This window comes from Amyelois transitella, chromosome 10 (genome assembly GCF_032362555.1).
Source record: "Amyelois transitella isolate CPQ chromosome 10, ilAmyTran1.1, whole genome shotgun sequence".
Lineage (NCBI taxonomy): Eukaryota > Metazoa > Arthropoda > Insecta > Lepidoptera > Pyralidae > Amyelois > Amyelois transitella.
The window spans coordinates 9272723-9290392 of record NC_083513.1 but is presented as its reverse complement, the minus strand read 5'-3'; the positions used below and the strand labels follow the sequence as shown (position 1 = coordinate 9290392).

At 32.8% G+C, this 17670-nt stretch overlaps 1 protein-coding gene across 2 annotated transcripts in view; it reads right to left on the bottom strand.

Annotated features, from left to right (window-relative positions):
- Positions 1–1261: 1261 nt before the first annotated feature.
- The window catches only part of LOC106133121 (chaoptin), a 56868-nt gene continuing 40459 nt past the window's right edge, over positions 1262–17670 (bottom strand). Inside the window, exons 3-27 of one of the 2 annotated variants that reach the window (XM_060946128.1) lie at positions 16975–17064; positions 15573–15777; positions 14877–15047; positions 14052–14260; positions 13589–13743; positions 12875–12977; positions 12325–12525; positions 11996–12132; positions 11528–11747; positions 11065–11286; positions 10614–10855; positions 10218–10387; positions 9869–9904; positions 9687–9762; positions 9403–9568; positions 8852–8994; positions 8516–8657; positions 7979–8110; positions 7336–7533; positions 6850–6993; positions 6608–6748; positions 6274–6516; positions 5930–6165; positions 5321–5447; positions 1262–5236 (exon numbers count right to left, since the gene is read on the bottom strand). In XM_060946128.1, the coding sequence (XP_060802111.1) occupies positions 5132–5236; positions 5321–5447; positions 5930–6165; positions 6274–6516; positions 6608–6748; positions 6850–6993; positions 7336–7533; positions 7979–8110; positions 8516–8657; positions 8852–8994; positions 9403–9568; positions 9687–9762; positions 9869–9904; positions 10218–10387; positions 10614–10855; positions 11065–11286; positions 11528–11747; positions 11996–12132; positions 12325–12525; positions 12875–12977; positions 13589–13743; positions 14052–14260; positions 14877–15047; positions 15573–15777; positions 16975–17064 (4014 nt within the window). In that variant the 3' untranslated portion in view covers positions 1262–5131. Of the gene's footprint in view, positions 5237–5320; positions 5448–5929; positions 6166–6273; positions 6517–6607; positions 6749–6849; positions 6994–7335; positions 7534–7978; positions 8111–8515; positions 8658–8851; positions 8995–9402; positions 9569–9686; positions 9763–9868; positions 9905–10190; positions 10388–10613; positions 10856–11064; positions 11287–11527; positions 11748–11995; positions 12133–12324; positions 12526–12874; positions 12978–13588; positions 13744–14051; positions 14261–14876; positions 15048–15572; positions 15778–16974; positions 17065–17670 lie in introns of both variants that reach the window. The other variant, XM_013332741.2, reaches the window with a different exon arrangement.

Genomic DNA, 17670 nt, shown 5'->3' with positions numbered 1-17670 from the left:
CCCTTGCGGGGTAGACAGAGCCAACAGTATTGAAAAGTCTATTGGTGCCGGGAGCCAAAGTAAAGCTGTGATTACGAATATATGTATGTTTGTGTGTATTTTCATTAAGAATATTGTCTCATCCGAATTCTTATCGGCAATAAACGTCAGATATTGTTATCATGTCGGATCTCATCTAATTCCGTTCACAGCGGGACACCCCGTTCAATTACTTAGCTGTGACGACTGCGGTAGTACCATTTCTAATATTAGATCGCGTTTTCGATTGCAAGGAAAATTTTGGTACAAATTTCTGGACATGTCGAAAGTGGCCGAAGGATTCTAGATTTAACATATTAAGTAAGTTTGTGCCGTGTGGTTCCCGGCACCAATACAAAAAAGAATAGGTCCACTCCATCGATTTTCCATGGATGTCGTAAAAGGCGACTAAGGGATATGCTTACAAACTTGGGATGCTTTTTTAGGTGATGGGCTAGCAACCTGTCGCTATTTGATTCTCAATTCTATCATTAAGCCAGGTAGCTGAATGTGGCCATTCAGTCTTTTCAAGACTATTGGCTCTGTCTACCCCGCAAGGGATACAGACGTGACCATATGTATGTATGTATGTTGCCGAAGTAAAGCAAGTCTTTCGATCAATCCATTGTCATATTGTTTGGTCAAATAGAATGAAGGCATAATCTTCCGAGTGTACATATGTAGCATACCGTGTGGTTCCCGGCACCAATAGAAAAAAGGATAGGACCACTTCATCTCTTTCTCATGGATGTCGGAAAAGGCGACTAAGGGCGACATCACTAATGTCACACACCAACTGTCAATCATCGCGAAAAAATTGACGCGCTCTGCCAATAGCAGCGAAGACTAAATCGCGCAAACAGAGATTTCACGGATTGGAGCATTAATACAACCTTCGATTAAACATCGTCGGAGGGAGGGTTCCCCAGGGATAACACCGAGCCTGGCGGAAGATCTTCCCTTTGGTGGCGGTCGAGCCGAAACATCGCTCCCGCTTCAAACCAATTGTTTTATGTGTACCAGTTTCATCATTAGTTAAGAGATATTAGTGTAAGAGAAATAAAAAATATTTCATTTGTGTCTAAGGGTTCGCGTATAGTGTGGAGTAGGAGGTACGTAGAGATCAATAATAAAAGAAAAGAAAATATTTACGCAATAATTTAATACGCTAATAATTCAATGATTACCTATTATTTCGCACTATTTCATTTTTAATTTATCATTAAAAATAGTGAAGACATTATACTTGTCGTTGTTCTACTACCCAAACAAAAAATAGCAAGTATTTTCGAAAAAATGTATTAGGATTCACAATTTATACATAGGTAAATATATTTACAGATTGTTAATTTAAAATAAACAATTTTAAACAAGTTTTTTCTTAAATAGTTATCAGTAAATTATACATTTTTAACTTCGAGGATGCTCAATTTGTTTGAAATATTCAAACTTAAAACTAAATATTTTATTTCTACAAAATAACAATATGACAATAATGAAGTTAAAATAAATAAAGTGATGTGAAGTACACGAAGTACATTATTTTTGTTATTACCATATCTTTTAAAAGGAAATAAAACGAAATTTGTAAGTTCTTCTCTGTTTATGATTTATCATACAAAATCATGAAATATAAAATTATAAGAATGACAGCTATAAAATTTATACCATATATTATATCATATATATCTGTCGTTCCCTTTCCCCTTTTAGGCGATGGTCTAGCAACCTGTCACTATTTGAATCTCAATTCTTTCATTAAGTCAAACAGCTGAGCGTGGCCTATCAGTCTTTTCAAGACTGGTGGCTCTGTCTACCCCACTAGGGATATAGACGTGATCATATGTATGTAAGTATGTATATCTGTCGTTCCTGCATCAAAGTCATATATCTATCCTTCTGTCAATCAATTTATATTTTATGTAAAAATGTTTGAACTATTTCAAACATTTGAGAAGATTTTTTTTTAACTGGAATGAATATTTAATACTCAATTTAACGTCAGTTAAGTAGGTAGGTACTTTTAAAGGTTGTTAGTAAACCAATTTTTTATTTGAAATACTCATTGGTAAGAGACGTTTTTTGATTTGGTGAAATTTGAAATATACTCGCTTAGATTTTATAATTTCTGCTTTAAATTTACAAAGTAAAATTCGTACGGAAAATAATGGACAATTGAATAATATCTTTGAGAGAGATTTAATAAATTTTACATAAATCTATTTATGGAAGTATATACTTTTTTATTGGCACTAACTATTTCTATCACAATGGGACCTTGCAAAGGTTTAGGAATTTTACAGATGCACATAACAAGAAGCGCTAGATTTTTTTTTATTTAGCAATGTAAAAGCATTCGATAACGATGTTATTACCAAAAAAGACCTACTGCATACAAAATAGAGTATTGTTTTGTTTACTTCTTATTATTTCTAAGAATACTGAGCCATCGACTAATTAGGATATAAAATTCTAGGCGAAATAATGATAAAAATTCTGCTTTATTTTTTAATCATTAAGGTTATCCTTAAACTATGTATGAATGAATTGAGAATTGACAATGTACCTATAAGCGATATGAGTTGAGTAATTGGCATTTATCAAACACTTTACATATTGAAGTAGTTATAATAAACACTGGTTAATAAAATATTTTTTTTAGTTTGTTCGAAAAATAACACAAACCATTAGCATGCTTTCAATTTATATAGTACTCTCAATATAAACTAAATAATATGTATAAAGAAAACTATAAAATAAATTGTAAATGCCAATCACTTCCTAAAAAATCCAAATCAAAGTGTCCAGTAAATCCAAAAGATTCTATTCTATGTCACCTTATCACGAATGAACAATGACATAAAAATTTAAAGACTACTTTCTTCAAAAAAAAAAAAACTTTCATTTTATAATTTATTTTTGAATAAATCTAGAATTATGATTAACTGATTGTAGATGCAAGACCCGTGCAGGTTACATAGTTAATTATCAATTATGGCACTTAATTCATATTTTCTTCCCGATATTTAGAAAAAATCAGTAATATTTACTGGACTCTTTAACGTACTAATATTTAGATGAACAAGAAATATTTAATAAGCAGTGTAATAGTGATATTTTATTCAACAATACAATTCCCGTTCAAGTCAGCAATATTCATCGAAGGCTTTATCAAAAATAGAAGGATTAGAGTAATATATATCACAAAATATATTCATTGTTATAACGACATCCCTTTGTTTTCAATACCATATAAATTTATCAAGAAAAGATAATTTGTACGGAATATTAGGTACCTATCTCACAAAATTAATAAAGTTATATTAATAAAAAAATGTAATCAAATCTAACTCATTTGACAAATTTTTATAGAGACTGAATTGTATTTGAACGTAATTAAATGGCATTGAAAACAAAAGTCAACAATTAGGCCTGACACCGTATCTGGACCACTGAAGAAGAGGTATTCAAATTGAATTCTTTGGAAAAACAATCATCTAGCAAGAAACTTAAAGCTTAATTTCAAAAACAAAAAATAAAAATATTCAATCATCAACATGCATCTATTATCACATTTGAATAAAGCAGCATCATAAGAAAATATAGTTGTGTATCAAAAACTGTATAAAATAAAATAGAAGAAAAATTTGTAACAGCAACATAAATAAAATGCTCACTAAGCCACATTAGACAATATACGAACAACATTTCTTATCAACAACCAGCGACGTAGTTTTGAAACACCTAATTTCAGTCCATTAAAATTCTATATTAAGATGCGTAGGCAACAGCAGAGATACTTTTGTAAAGTGTCATTTATATCAGAAAACCCAATATAAACAAAACTGCATATCCGTATACATATAACTCTGCTGATGCCTTATTAAGTAAACGTCTAGGTAACATCATGCTTTTACATAATACCTACTGACTGACACAAAGATGTATGTAATAAAATATGTTTATCCAACGAGTAACCAGATAGAATTTGTAAACAGCTAAACAATGAAAATAGCCTAGTTATAGAAAAGCGTTTAATAAATAGTCGATTCAAATGCGACACTATGAAAAATGCACTGATTTCAATATTTGTACATAGTTTATTAAATTGAACCTAATAGATTCTGAATTGATAAATGGAGTTTATATTAATGATGGCGATAAAGATTAAAATATAGTTAATGTTTATCAAAAAAGATTGTGAACAGTTATTAATGATCTCGATCCCTATATATCTAAAGATTTCTAATACACAAACAAATACATCTAATAATATTAATAATGGACGAACACATATCATTCGAGCGAATGCAGTCTACTTAGATGATCATAATCAAGTCATTGCTTTCGTATGAACTTATCTTATAAAACCACGTAAATGCAATTTCTAAAACACATTAAGTGCACTTTCATACACATATACTTAGTTCTCATTAACCAGCATGCGAAAATTGGACATTATATTTAAAAAAGGTCTGTTCAAGAATACAGAAGTCATTTTGTAAGACAGTGCACAAAATGCGTAAGAAAAGAAATCAAATTCTTAATTTACTAAACACTCAAAAAAGGTATTTGGGGAACACAAAGTGCATATATAACAAGAATAATAGAATAAAGTAACAGTTTTTGAATCAATCCCATGAGATCACACTTCTGCTTTTCTTTAAAACGATAAATCACATTTTTGTAGGCTTCTCTAGATATCTATGCAATCACTTATAAACAAGTCACTTTTCATATTATCTCACATCTAACATTCAAGCACGTTTGTCCAATACAATTCTTTTCAGGATTTGTTTCATTTTTCTCAAACACTCGAGCAATTTCTCAGCTAGGCCCCTGACAGGTACACATCTCACTTCTGTCCATTATCACTTGGTCAAATAAGATGTTAAATCATAATTAATTCTTGTATGTACATTTAATACATATCACCTTTAAATCTATTTGAACGAGCGCTTCGCATTGAGCTAAGCATCTTTTAGATCTTTTCTAACAATCTTTTATTGCAGTAAATATTTTTAAATTAATCGCAGAAAAGTTTCTAAAAGTTATACAGCCTGGCCAATATGAGATTAAATTCTTCGTACACCTCAAGTAGCCAAAATAATCCTCATATATATAGGCACGTTGCAATTGTCATTGCCAAGACAATCAAAAGATTGGGTGAACTCAAAAATCCTCGACTCCAGCTACAGTCGAGTTCTCTAGATAGAACCTGAAACATAAAATATTTTACGATAATGTGTTTGTAAAATTAAATATATCTAGCTTAATTCTGTATTGTAATTAAATTACTTACATCATTTAAAGTTCTGTTATCGTAGTAAGGACAAGTTGCAAATCTGACGTCATCTCGAGTGCCGACGCAATTGAAGGGGTTTGGACACAGATATTGTCTCCGCTTGCGATCCCACGCTTCAATCCATCTAAAATTTTAATATATAAATTATTTCCATTTTTTTTTCTCAATGAGCAGTGTGAAGGTCACCGCCTGCCGCCTTTATCTGTCTTGACCTACTTTAAAGACGCTCAACAAGTTGCAAACACAAGTGGCCCAATGCAAGGACAATCTGAATAGATGGGGTTTATACGCGATTAACAAAATAGATTGGGATAGGCTTACAAACTTGGGATTCTTCTTTTAGCTTTCGTTGGGCTAGCAACCTGTCACTATTTTAATCTCAATTCTATCATCAAGCCAAACAGCTGAACGTGGCTTTTCAGCCTGTTCAAGTATGTTGGCTCTGTCTACCCCACAAGGGATATAGACGTGACCATATGCATGTATGTAATAAAATAGAAGTATTTTTGTTTAGTAGTTAACAAGGAAAATCTTTTCTCTTTCTCATATAAGATGTTGATGATAATATCAACCAAATTAAAATATTATTTGTAAAAGTTGCCTTACCCAATGCCGCAATCGCAATTAAGCGGATTGCCAGCAACTAATATGTCTTGTAGGAAAACATTATTCGGCACACCCGGCCATGGTTTCTGACCAGGGTTGGATACTTTCATGATGTAGTTTGATCTGACATCAAGAGTCAAGTTCCTCACTCGGCCAGGACTCCAAAATACTTCACTGGGAATTTCTTCTATGCTGGTGTTGTATATTGTGAGTCTAAGATCTTTTGAGTGTACACCCTAAAATATTAAAGAAAAACGTCAATGTTAGAGAAAATTAAAAATAAAATAGTTTCAAGAATTCAAAATAATATCTACAAATAAAAGTTTGACACATAAATTACTTACAAGTAACAAGTAAGGAGCAAGATATCTCAAACTTCTTCCTGTAATAGTAATATTGCTCAATTTGCATGGTAACTGAGCACTCAGTTCTCTTCCAAATTCTACGGTAGAACCGTCCACTTCTATAAAGAGATTCTCTAGGGCTGCATTGTATGTTAACATTCTTGGTACATTAAATTCCCTTATACTCGAGAAAGACGTGACTTTGAGAGTTTTTAGAGCAAACATTTTGCTAAAAGCACCATGCTGAAAAAAAAAGAGAACATTATTTTGGTGACGTGATTTAAAACTCTTTTAAAGAGATTCCAACAATTTTAATCATCAATCGGCTACATACCTCGAGAATTCGCAATCTAAGTCGAGTAACATCCAGATACTCTAGTTTAGGAGATACTCCGTATAGACTTGTGTTCATTAGTGCTGAGATAGGGTTACCCGATAACGAAAGCCACCGTAGTTCGTTCAGAGAATGTGTTGCCTGAAAGAATTAAGTAGTAGAAAATAATGTGTCTAAACCTTGAAAACTATTAAGTCGTTAAATTGTACTACTAGTGTTATAAATGTTATAGGTAAACTTACCACGGGAACTGTTGCTAGATCATTATAGGATAGATCCAAAACTCGAAGTCTCGTTAAATTTGCCATAGAATCTGGTGGTATCGATGGCAAATTATTATATGACATATCCAAACTCCTCAATTTTGGTAAAGGCATTGAAGGCACCTGAAAAGTAATAAAAAATAAATGAACCTGAACCTTTTTCGTCTCATGCCTTTAAAGGACCAGCCCCCGCAGCATGACATTTTATTATGACGTGAAACAGGATAGCGAAAGTTTATCGCATGATAAAAATGGCGTAGAGTAACTGAACAGAATATTTATGTTAACGGTCCCTCTTTTTCATACTCTGCTGTTAATTTCAAAGAAAGACAGAGACAAATTGTGGACACCTTCCTGTAAAGATCATTGATTAGCCATTTTGACTAAACCTTATGACATCAGTAAGGCTTTAACATTTTAAAATTTTGTAATGTAAAACGGTTTATTGAATTGAAGAATACGTACAGATAAAAGGCTGACGTTTTTCAGCATGAGATGGAATAACCTTCTCTCAAGGCCTTTGAAGACGCTTACTCCTCGTTCGCCGCTATTGAATGGTTGATTATTGCTAAGATCAAGCCAACGGAGCCTTGGCAATGCCGTAAAAGCACCTTCTTCGATGCGCACCAGACGATTGTCTGATAAATCCAACCAGGCGAGTGACTGAAATAATGTTATTTGTAATAAAAAAAATTTTGATGCAAAAATATCTGAAATATAAAGAATATTTCAAGTAATGACATGACACAAAATTAATGAATATAATTGATAAATGATTGCAGAACTTATATTAAATTTAATTAACTAGCGCAAAAAAAGGGAATATTATTGTAGAATGAAATTTGAAAAACTCAATGGAATACAAAAGATAAACACTGCGACAAACAATAATGCAAGCTAATATAACGATAATAACCAGAGATTAAATAATTTATATGAACATGAACACCATCTAGAATTCCTTTTAGAAAAAGCCGTAAACATAAAAGTGATCGCTATTCTCGTATCACAATAGATGATTCAATGAACAGCTAAGATACTTTCATGCGAAACAAAATCTATTTCTAACAATACAACTAAAAACATGCATTTCTAAATTGTCATCTACCTTATACAATATATTCTGCGGGTTTTGTTTTTTTTGGTGGTACACTCTGGTGTGGTCTCGCCTAGCCGTGTGGTACATGTACTCGTCGCTGTAGTCGGGCTCCTCGGGCCAGTACTCGGCCTGCTCGGGGCTCTGGACATGCGGGGACAGGAACAGTTAGCTCTACTCACACAATAGCTTCTACGTTGTTAGTTAGACGTTCACGGGGGTTTGACAAATATCAGGTTCATGTTTGAGCTATATTGAATTTGGTGGTATTAGGTTTAATTTCATTAACAAAATTTTTAATTTTAATTATATTGAATTGGAGTATATCAAAAAATCATCGTTCATTCATATTTGCGATGAATTCAGTTCGGAGACAATGAATATAAATTTGATTGATTTAATACTTACAAATTGTAGCTCAAACATTAATTCAAATTTAGTATTTACAATATCAAAAACTCAAACAGTTAGTTCCAAGAACTTTTAGTTCAAGAGTTCTTACAGAAAAGACAAACAACAAATACGAATGTGTATATATTTTATAGTTACCCTGAATCTCTGAACCAAATCCGATATAGGGAGTGCTGGTATTGTATTTCCACTAAGATCTAGTTCCACGAGATTGGCTGCCGCTGCGGGTGCCAAAATATTTGTAGGAATCCTAGACAAATAGTTGTTTGAAAGATCCAATCTGAAAGAAGAAAGTGATTAGTAAAATTTTATAACTATCTACCTCTAAAATGTACATCAATCTTATATCGTAGGCTTCGAACGCATAACAAATTAATGAGTTAAACAAAACTGTTAACTATTAATTATTTTTTTTTGACTAAGTACATCATAGGTAGTATATATTTTCTTTAATAAATTTTAAGTTTACCTTACCTTTCTAATTGAGATGATATCACCAAATTGTCCGGTAATACCCGAATGCGATTGTCAGATAAATCCAATGCGGCCAGTTTTTGCATGTCGTGGAATATTTCAAGCGGCATGTTGGTCAAATAGTTGTGTGAAAGATCCAGAATCTACAAAATTAAAATCAAATAACAAATTTTTTGCAGAAAAATGGTTCGGAGTAATACTTCTATATTAGATTTTTAATCTCTTTTAGTTATTATATTAAATAATATTTCTGTATAAAATTGTAAAGCGCAATGGTCGCTAAGAAAAAGAAAGTAAATTTTTAATAAAAGAAAAATGGTGATCGTCATTTGTTAATTTCACATTATCATTATCATTTATTCCTTGAATATGGTTATATTCATAGGTCATGACATAGGTCTTAACTATTTAGGTACAATGATGATTTTAAGATTTTAAGACGCAATATAAGGTAGTTAGTTATTTTTATATTTTAGTAGTGTTTATTTTAATCAACGCATAGTTATTTTTATTTTTATCTACCAATATAATTGCTATATTTATATTATTACCTGCAATGCTTTGACTTTAGCGAAGCAATCAAACTCCAAATGGTATATAAAATTGTGAGATAAATCCAGATATTGCAACATCACCATCGATCCAAATACTTCGCGAGTTATATTTCTGAGCATGTTATGGGATAGGTATAGCTCAGATAGTGTTAAATCTGCGTGTCTGTAAGAAAAAATTAACAATAACAAATTGAAACGTGAAATATTACATGATTTGAAGTAGATATGTATATGTTGAAACAAAGATGAAGTAACGTCATGTTTAATACTTATATTCTTACCTAAAGTAATACGGTGCGATATATGTAATGTTGTTGTGAGAGAAATCCAACACTCTGATGTTAACAGAAATTGTACCTGAAATTTGTTATAACTATATTAACATAAAACACTTATGAAAATTAAAAAATAAAAACCCAAACAATAATCAAAAGCATTATTTCAACCAAATAAAACCAATCACCTTGTTCCGCGTTAAACTCATCCCCAGAAACCATGCCTGTGTTAGGAAGCAAAACAAACAATAAAATAATTAAAATAATAAAATACAAAATAAAACATAAGTTATTAATAAAAAAAGATATGTCACATTATTATAGCTGATATTTATATTGCAAATCAAAATAAACTAAGTGAAAAGAGTGAAACCCAAATGAATAAAATTAATTAAAAAACCACAACCAAAACCAAAGTAAGTGATGAAATCGTGTTGAACAACAGTGTTGAACACAACGTAATTAGACACAACAACAAAAACACAAAATAAAAATAATAAAATAATATACCTATACGATCAAAGTAAGGGTTCTTACTTTGAGCCTTTGGCGGATAGAAATTGTTGGTGAAGAAATTAGGTGCATTGGAATCGGTTAGTGATACGATTCGGTTGTATGACACGTTGACTTTCAAAGCGGTGGCTGAGCCCACTTGGTCAAAGATGGAGAATTTGAAAGTATCGAGTTGGTTGAAAGAGACATCCAACCTGAAACAGATGGAAACATGACAATAGATAAAAAATAAAATTTTCAAGAATCACATATGGAAAATGTGATAAACAATCTTAATCTAGGGTATATATAGTTATTGTCAAGTAATACATAATTTAATAGACTTGAGAGATAAAGAAGTTAATACGAAAATTTATTAAATTAATTACTAAAGAACATTGCCTCTCATTATGTCAAACAAAAAACGTAATAACGACTTACTCTTTAAGAGCAGGTATATTTTGGAAGGCCTCTTCACTAATACCGTAAATCCTGTTCCCTCTCAATTTGATCACCTTTAGGTTATCAAGGCCGGTGAATGCTCTTCTTTGAATTGTCTCAATCAAATTGTCTTCTATAGAAATCTGTTGTAGTTCTTTAAGATCTACAAACGTGTGCATTTCCACTTGCCTCAATTGATTATGGGATAAGCAAATACTTTCGAGTTGCCCGTGTATATCGAACTGAAAGGGGTAAAATAAATTTTAGTTAATTTCTTGAACACAACTAACCAATAAATAAAACACAAGTTAAATGACCAAGTATCTGTTGTGGCTTACAATATAATATTTTACAATTTCTAATATCAAAAACCACTTTATATGCTTTGATATACTTAAGTCCAAATTTGAATCTAAGCATTCAAAATTGCAAGACGTTTTATAGCACTTACTTGTAAAGTCCCTTTGGAGAAATGATCAATGTCATTGTCTTGTAAATTTAGAGTCTTAAGTTTATACAAGAAATGGAAGGACGTATCTGGAACATTCTTCAATTCGTTGTTACTAAGGTCCAAGTGCTGAAGTTCGATTAGTGCCTTTAGGGGTTCAAACGGCAGTATCTTCACGGTGTCCGCTAAACCATTCGCCATCTTCAACGTTGTTAGACTGTGTAACTAGAATACGAAAATATTTTTTATTAGTTACAAATTTTGGTCAAATAATTCACTCCCGTATCATTTTATGCCTAAGAGAGATAAATTGAGGGAAAATTATCTAGATCGCTAACTTTTGAATTAACAAATTTTTTTTTTCAAAATGAATGCTCAACCATTGTGATAATATTATTTTCAGCATAGCGATAGCGTGTGGTTTAATGTTTTTGAATATTTAAAAGTTTTCAAAACTTCATAGTACCTCAGCGAATGCAAAAGGATCAATGAATTCAATGTTATTCTCCGACAGATCCAAGGTCTTAATCGTTCTAACATGCTGGAAGGCACTAGAGTCTATCCTGAGAATAGTGCTTCCGATAATCTTCAAGTCTTCTATTTCGACTCCAAAATCCAGAAAGTCTTCCGCACGTATACTTTGTCTAATCAGCTTGCTTAGTGAAAGAACTCGTAGAGATCTCATCCTAGAAAGTAGGTGTTAAAAATTATAATTAATGATAGACTAAATATAGAGAAGATAGGTTTGAAAATGAAGATAGGAATGACAATCTTATATTTAAATACATGCTATTGACTGAATACGGCTTTACAGCTTCCCTGATTTTTGTAAAATATGAAAGAACTACGACTGCTGCTTAGAGGCCCACAGTCAAAGATAATGCTTAATTTTAGTAAGCGATCTAATGGGCAAAATTTAGTTGAATATTAGTACCTTCTAAAATCTTGAAGGCTCATCTCCATAGGTGAAGTGCCACTTATATCCAAAGAGAACAATTTGTATTGGAAGTTGTTGAAGCCAGACTGTGCATATTCTGCTGGTATGTTTGACGTTAATAAATTCATATCAACCTGAAAACAATATTTATTACAACACTTTAACTTGTTTTTGTTGGTTACGTATACTGTCAATTCGTCTTTTTACTTGAATGTTGAGTTGAGAATTGTTTAATAACGGTGTAATATTTATTTTAGGCAAACTGTTTTAATAAGCTGGTATTTAACTTTTAAAAAAAACTGGCAAACAACAAATCAAATACACACCCTGTTCTCTCTCAGATTCAAGAACCTCAACGAGTCGAGTTTGTTCAGCATGAACTTCGAAAGCGTGGTCAAGTTGTTTTCAGACAGGTCAAGACTTTGCAGACTGTTCTCGAGACCGGCGAAGGCAGCTGGGGACAAGTCCGATAGTCCACAGTCTCGGAGCGATAGCGACTTGATTTTGGCGTTCCGGAACGCATCCTCCTGAAATTTTGGAAAATTCGTCATTAGTTTTAGTAAATTTTTAGAAGTATTATAAAAACGTTATGGGTGTTCTATATTGTTTCAGAATAGGACCAGGTTCTCCATCTATTTTCCATAGGAGTCGTAAGAGGAGAAATAGGAAATTTCTTTGACAACAGGATCTGAGATGGTGGTTAATTGGGAGTTTTCTGGATCATGGTCATAGGCGGCTGGAATGACAAACACCAGGAGGCCATATGACTGTGTTGAAGTGAATAATTGTCTGTTATATTAAGCGTGGTTAATTCTTATATAACTTTGATTAAAAACCCTACTGGCATAATTATTTGAGAAGAGAATTTAAACTTACTCTTATCGAATAGATAGGATTGCCGTCTAATGTGGTGGAGTTCAAAACATTGAAATATTTGAAAGATGTTGGGTGGAGTATCCTTATGAGATTGTAGTCCAGTCTGTAAAGAGGTGAAAATATATAAGTTTATCGTGTAGAAAAAAATCAAACGACAAACAGATCCATTATCGTTTCTGCCTGAGAAATTAAAACAATCTATAATCAGCTTAAACTTATTCAAACATAGGTACCTTCTTAATTAATTAATTAGGAAAAATTACAGTTTACAGAATGAATTTAGTTAAATTAGATTCAGATGCCGTGTGGTTCCCGTCACGAATAGAGAAAAAGAATAATACCACTCCACCTCTTTCCCATGGATGTCGTAAAAGGCGACTAAGGGGTAGGCTTATAAACTTGGGATTCTTCTTTTAGGCGATGGGCTAGCAACCTGTCACTATTTGAATCTCAATTCCATCTTAAAGCCAAACAGCTGAACGTGGCCATTAGTCTTTACAAGACTGTTGGCTCTGTCTACCCCGCAAGGGATATAGACGTGATTATATGTATGTATGTATGTAGACTCAGAATTCTTTGGGAGTATACAACAATAGACAGTAATTTATAAATTATAAAATGAAGTTAACATGATTCAACAATTATACATAAAAATCCATTTAATGCTCCATGTCAATCTAAATCAAAAGATGAAATAAAATTTTTGGAACTCACTTCAACGAATCCAATGACAGTCTAATTCCATTCACTTCATGTACAGGTGGCACTTGCTTTATCACATTGTTTGATAAGTCGAGGAACCTGAGCTGCCTCAGTGGTGTTAACTCCTCGTATGGAATGTATGATAGTTGGTTATCGTTTAGCAGCAACTGTAAATATATATAAAGGTTACGTACAGTTAGCATTTCTTTTCACTCTAAAGTTTACTAGAAGTGATTGCTTTAGTAATAAGTCCACATTTGCACAATTTTTCTGTGCTGCAAAAATTCATTTGTGCTTTAATGTTCAGTGATTTTTCCGATCATAAATTTATAAAATGTGTTGTCTTTATCAGTAGGACAACTGCAATGCACTAACAATTTTACGCCAGTATGTACTAACCTATGTCCGACATCCGATCAAATTTTATACTTAAAAAAAAATGTTAGCATAATTTATTGAGCATTGACATCCTTACCCTATTGAGCCTTCTCATGCCATCTCTAAAGACGCCGCCGTCAATCATGGATAAATGGTTCCCATGCAAATCCAAGGTCTCCAGCATGGGTAGACCAGAGAAGGCGTCTAGCGGTAGACTTGCTATTGAATTGTCGCCCAAAAGAAGGACTTGCAATGTGTTTTCCAATCCACTCCAGTTTTCGCCCGATAATTCTGTTATTTCATTGCCTGGAATTGAAAAAAAAATTTATGTAACGGTTACGATAGAAACTTGGTATTTTATTTCTATAAACTACAACAAAAATAAAACAAGTTCTATAAAATAAAACCATATTTATTGAGTAAAAATTTATGAATATCTATGTAATGGACTTTGGTTTATTTGCTTTCATTGATTCCCTTAGATATACATAGAAAGTATTTTAATAGTCGGGTTTTAGTTTTTACATTTTTATTTTACGTAAAGAACGTTACAAAAATAGTAGCCATCATTTAGAAGTAAGAATTGCAAAAAATGGGAGCGACTATAATTTGTTCAACGTCACCAATTTCAGTTGTATCTCCGTTTATGGTTCAATAGATATCAGATTGATTGACGGAAAGGGATTGCAATAGCGGTTAGTCTGCTTTTGTACTTTTATCTGTAATCGTTGTATTTTCTTTTCTGTTATTTGGTATTTCCTAGTCTCTCATCACTCTGTGAGTCTATATCACTTTAGTAATCTAATATGTAGTTTTTATTCAGAGTGTGTTATAGACAACATGTAAATAAAAAATGTTTAAGATTAGCCTTATTATTTAAATTTTGTATCATAAACCTAACTTCTATCTAGTGTCCAATTACCTGTTAAATCTAGCATCCGTAACTTCTGCAAATACTTCAGCGACCTACTCGGCACAGTCGTCAATCTGTCTTCTCTCAGCTCCAATTCCCACAGCGTCTTCTCCAGACCATAGAACGCCTCCTCGTGGATCGTCTCCAGAGGATTACTGTTTATTGCGAGGCGATACAATCCTGGAATTATTGAATTGATTTATTGGCATCGAGATTTTGATGGATTGTTCGTGGATATACATTATTTAGTATATAGGTGAGAATAAATAACCCTTGAATGAAAATATTTTTTTACGAAAAAAAGGTTCGAATAGCTATTTGTCGCCTAGATCAGAAATCCTTTAACCTGACCACTCTGCTTCACTTACATAATCATACGGTACGTACAATCAGTCCCCCGACCGGGACGAATGTCAGTTTGATGATGATAAATTAAAGATTTATATGTATGTTACTATGGCCTGAATCGGAAATTTTATATTCCGCTTTCCCAAATTAATATCACTGGGCTTAAGCCTTCAAATACATACACGATCACAAAATATATATGTGCTATATGCTCTATGATGCTCTTGATGTACGCTCTTGACTGAGCAGTCGTGGTCACTCATTCTAGTCACTACAATGCCCAAGTAATCTATTTTATTCCAATATATTCTACAATAGTAAGCTACCATCTAATTACAAAAAAAGAAGTTATCCCACCTGTAGCTTGAAAGAACTGAGGCTCCAAATCCCTGATCTGATTTCCCGTGAGCTGCAGCATGAAGACCTTGGAGCTGTTGACAGTGGAGGGTACCCTCAGCAGGGGCACATTGTTGCAGGTCACAATTCCAAGGTCCCCAGCTGGCTTCGAACAGGTGCAGAGAGCTTGGAATAAACATGGCGGGTGACCTGTGTCCACGTGTAACTGGAAATAGTAATTATAAATGAAACAGTGTAAATAAATTCATACTTCTTTTCTGAAGGACATCCACATTTATTAATCTTTTTATGCAAGGGTCTTTAGACTAAAGATTTAGGGTACTATTGACCCGACCTAATGACCTACCAGGATGACTCCATTTGAATCATCAATTAATATACCTATTCTTACATTAATGTGTAACGGACAGATAATGCATAGTTGATACTACTGGGCGTTAGGAAGTATGTATGCACAATGTTATCTTTCGGAAATAAGCACTTTTTAAGAGTTTTTTTTAATAAATTCCACGGGATAGCATAGACTGCTGTGCAAATCCATGTGAGTATACGTATACATGATGTCTTTAGTATAAATACTAAGCTGACTCCTTTCAAGTCTAAAGCTGAGAATCAGATGTGCTCCATGATAAAAAAAGTTTTCTTTTTAATACCTACGCAAACAAAACTCAAGACACGAGTATTATAGATATTGTGCTATCTAAACAATAAACAACGTTTTCATTTATAACATAATATTGAAAAGATATTGAAGATAATTGAATAGTACCTATTATTTCTTTATTGACTATTGTTTTCATACCAATATAGTGAGACAAGTAAATAATGGAATAACTTTCAGATGAAAATCATAACATCAAAAGAACAATAGTTGTACATTTTCTTGGTTTTTCATATTGCACCAAATGTTTACTTCTATCCATGTATACTTCCATCGGCCTGTGATTTTGATGAAATTTGTATAGATATAAAATAGACTACTTTAACAAACCCTCAAATAAGCGAAAATCCTATCTGAATTATAAATCTTTCAGTAAATTTTATGATTTGCCTGACATAATGCTGAACCAAACAAGCGTTACAGGCTTTTTTTGATTTCTTTAACTTATTTGTTTTTAACCCGCCTTCGAAAAACAGGTCGTTCTCAGTTTGACTTGTATGTATGTATGTTTGTCCGAGATTATGTATGTATGTTGCATGCGATTTTCAGACAAGTGTGAAACTTTGTGTGTCATACCAGATTGGTTTGGATCTTGAATGTTTATCTACATAATTATTTATTATATAATATAGTATCGTTAAGTTAGTGTCATGTTATACAAGTTTCAAACTTACTTCGAGGTTAACTCAATCTGTGTAATTTGTCCCGTATATATTTATTTATGACATTACAAGTACTTACTTCTATTGCTCTAGACAGCGAAGCCCATATCATGAGCAGGAGGGTGACCACCACCAGCGTATATCCGAACTTTATGAACGCCATTAGACTCTGAAACAAATGAAAAATATGTCAATTCCAATAATCTTCTTCCACCTGGCTTTAGTCCCGGTTGCATTCCCATCTCTTTGGAGTTGAGCTCGGGGTATCCATTTGACCATGGATTCTAGATTGGGTGAGTCAGGTTTTTACACGAAGCGACTCCAATCTGAACTCCGCAACCTTTGCAGGTAATCCTAACCCTTATTGGATCCATTGTTACACATCCAGTTACCTTCACCGAAAAAGCATCATTACTAATAATACACACTTTGAAAATTGTTATTGGTACATAGCTGAGGTAGGATTTGAACCTGTGCCTGTCTGCTCATCACGCATTTTAACCAGGCACCTTACCGATTCGGCCACCGACGCTCAAAACTCATTATTTTACACCAACATAAAAAAAAATTACTCATTATTTTGCGTATTATAAAATCTTATTAATACCTTCCCTATTCTCATTCTCTTCCTTTTCACTTTATTTGATATTTTATATTATTAATCCGGTTTCAGGTAGACAAATGATCACTTAAAAGGTTTTGAAAGAGCTTTGTATAAACTTGTAAGTACTAGCAATCTATCTCTACTTTAATCTCAATTCCATTTTTAGCCAAA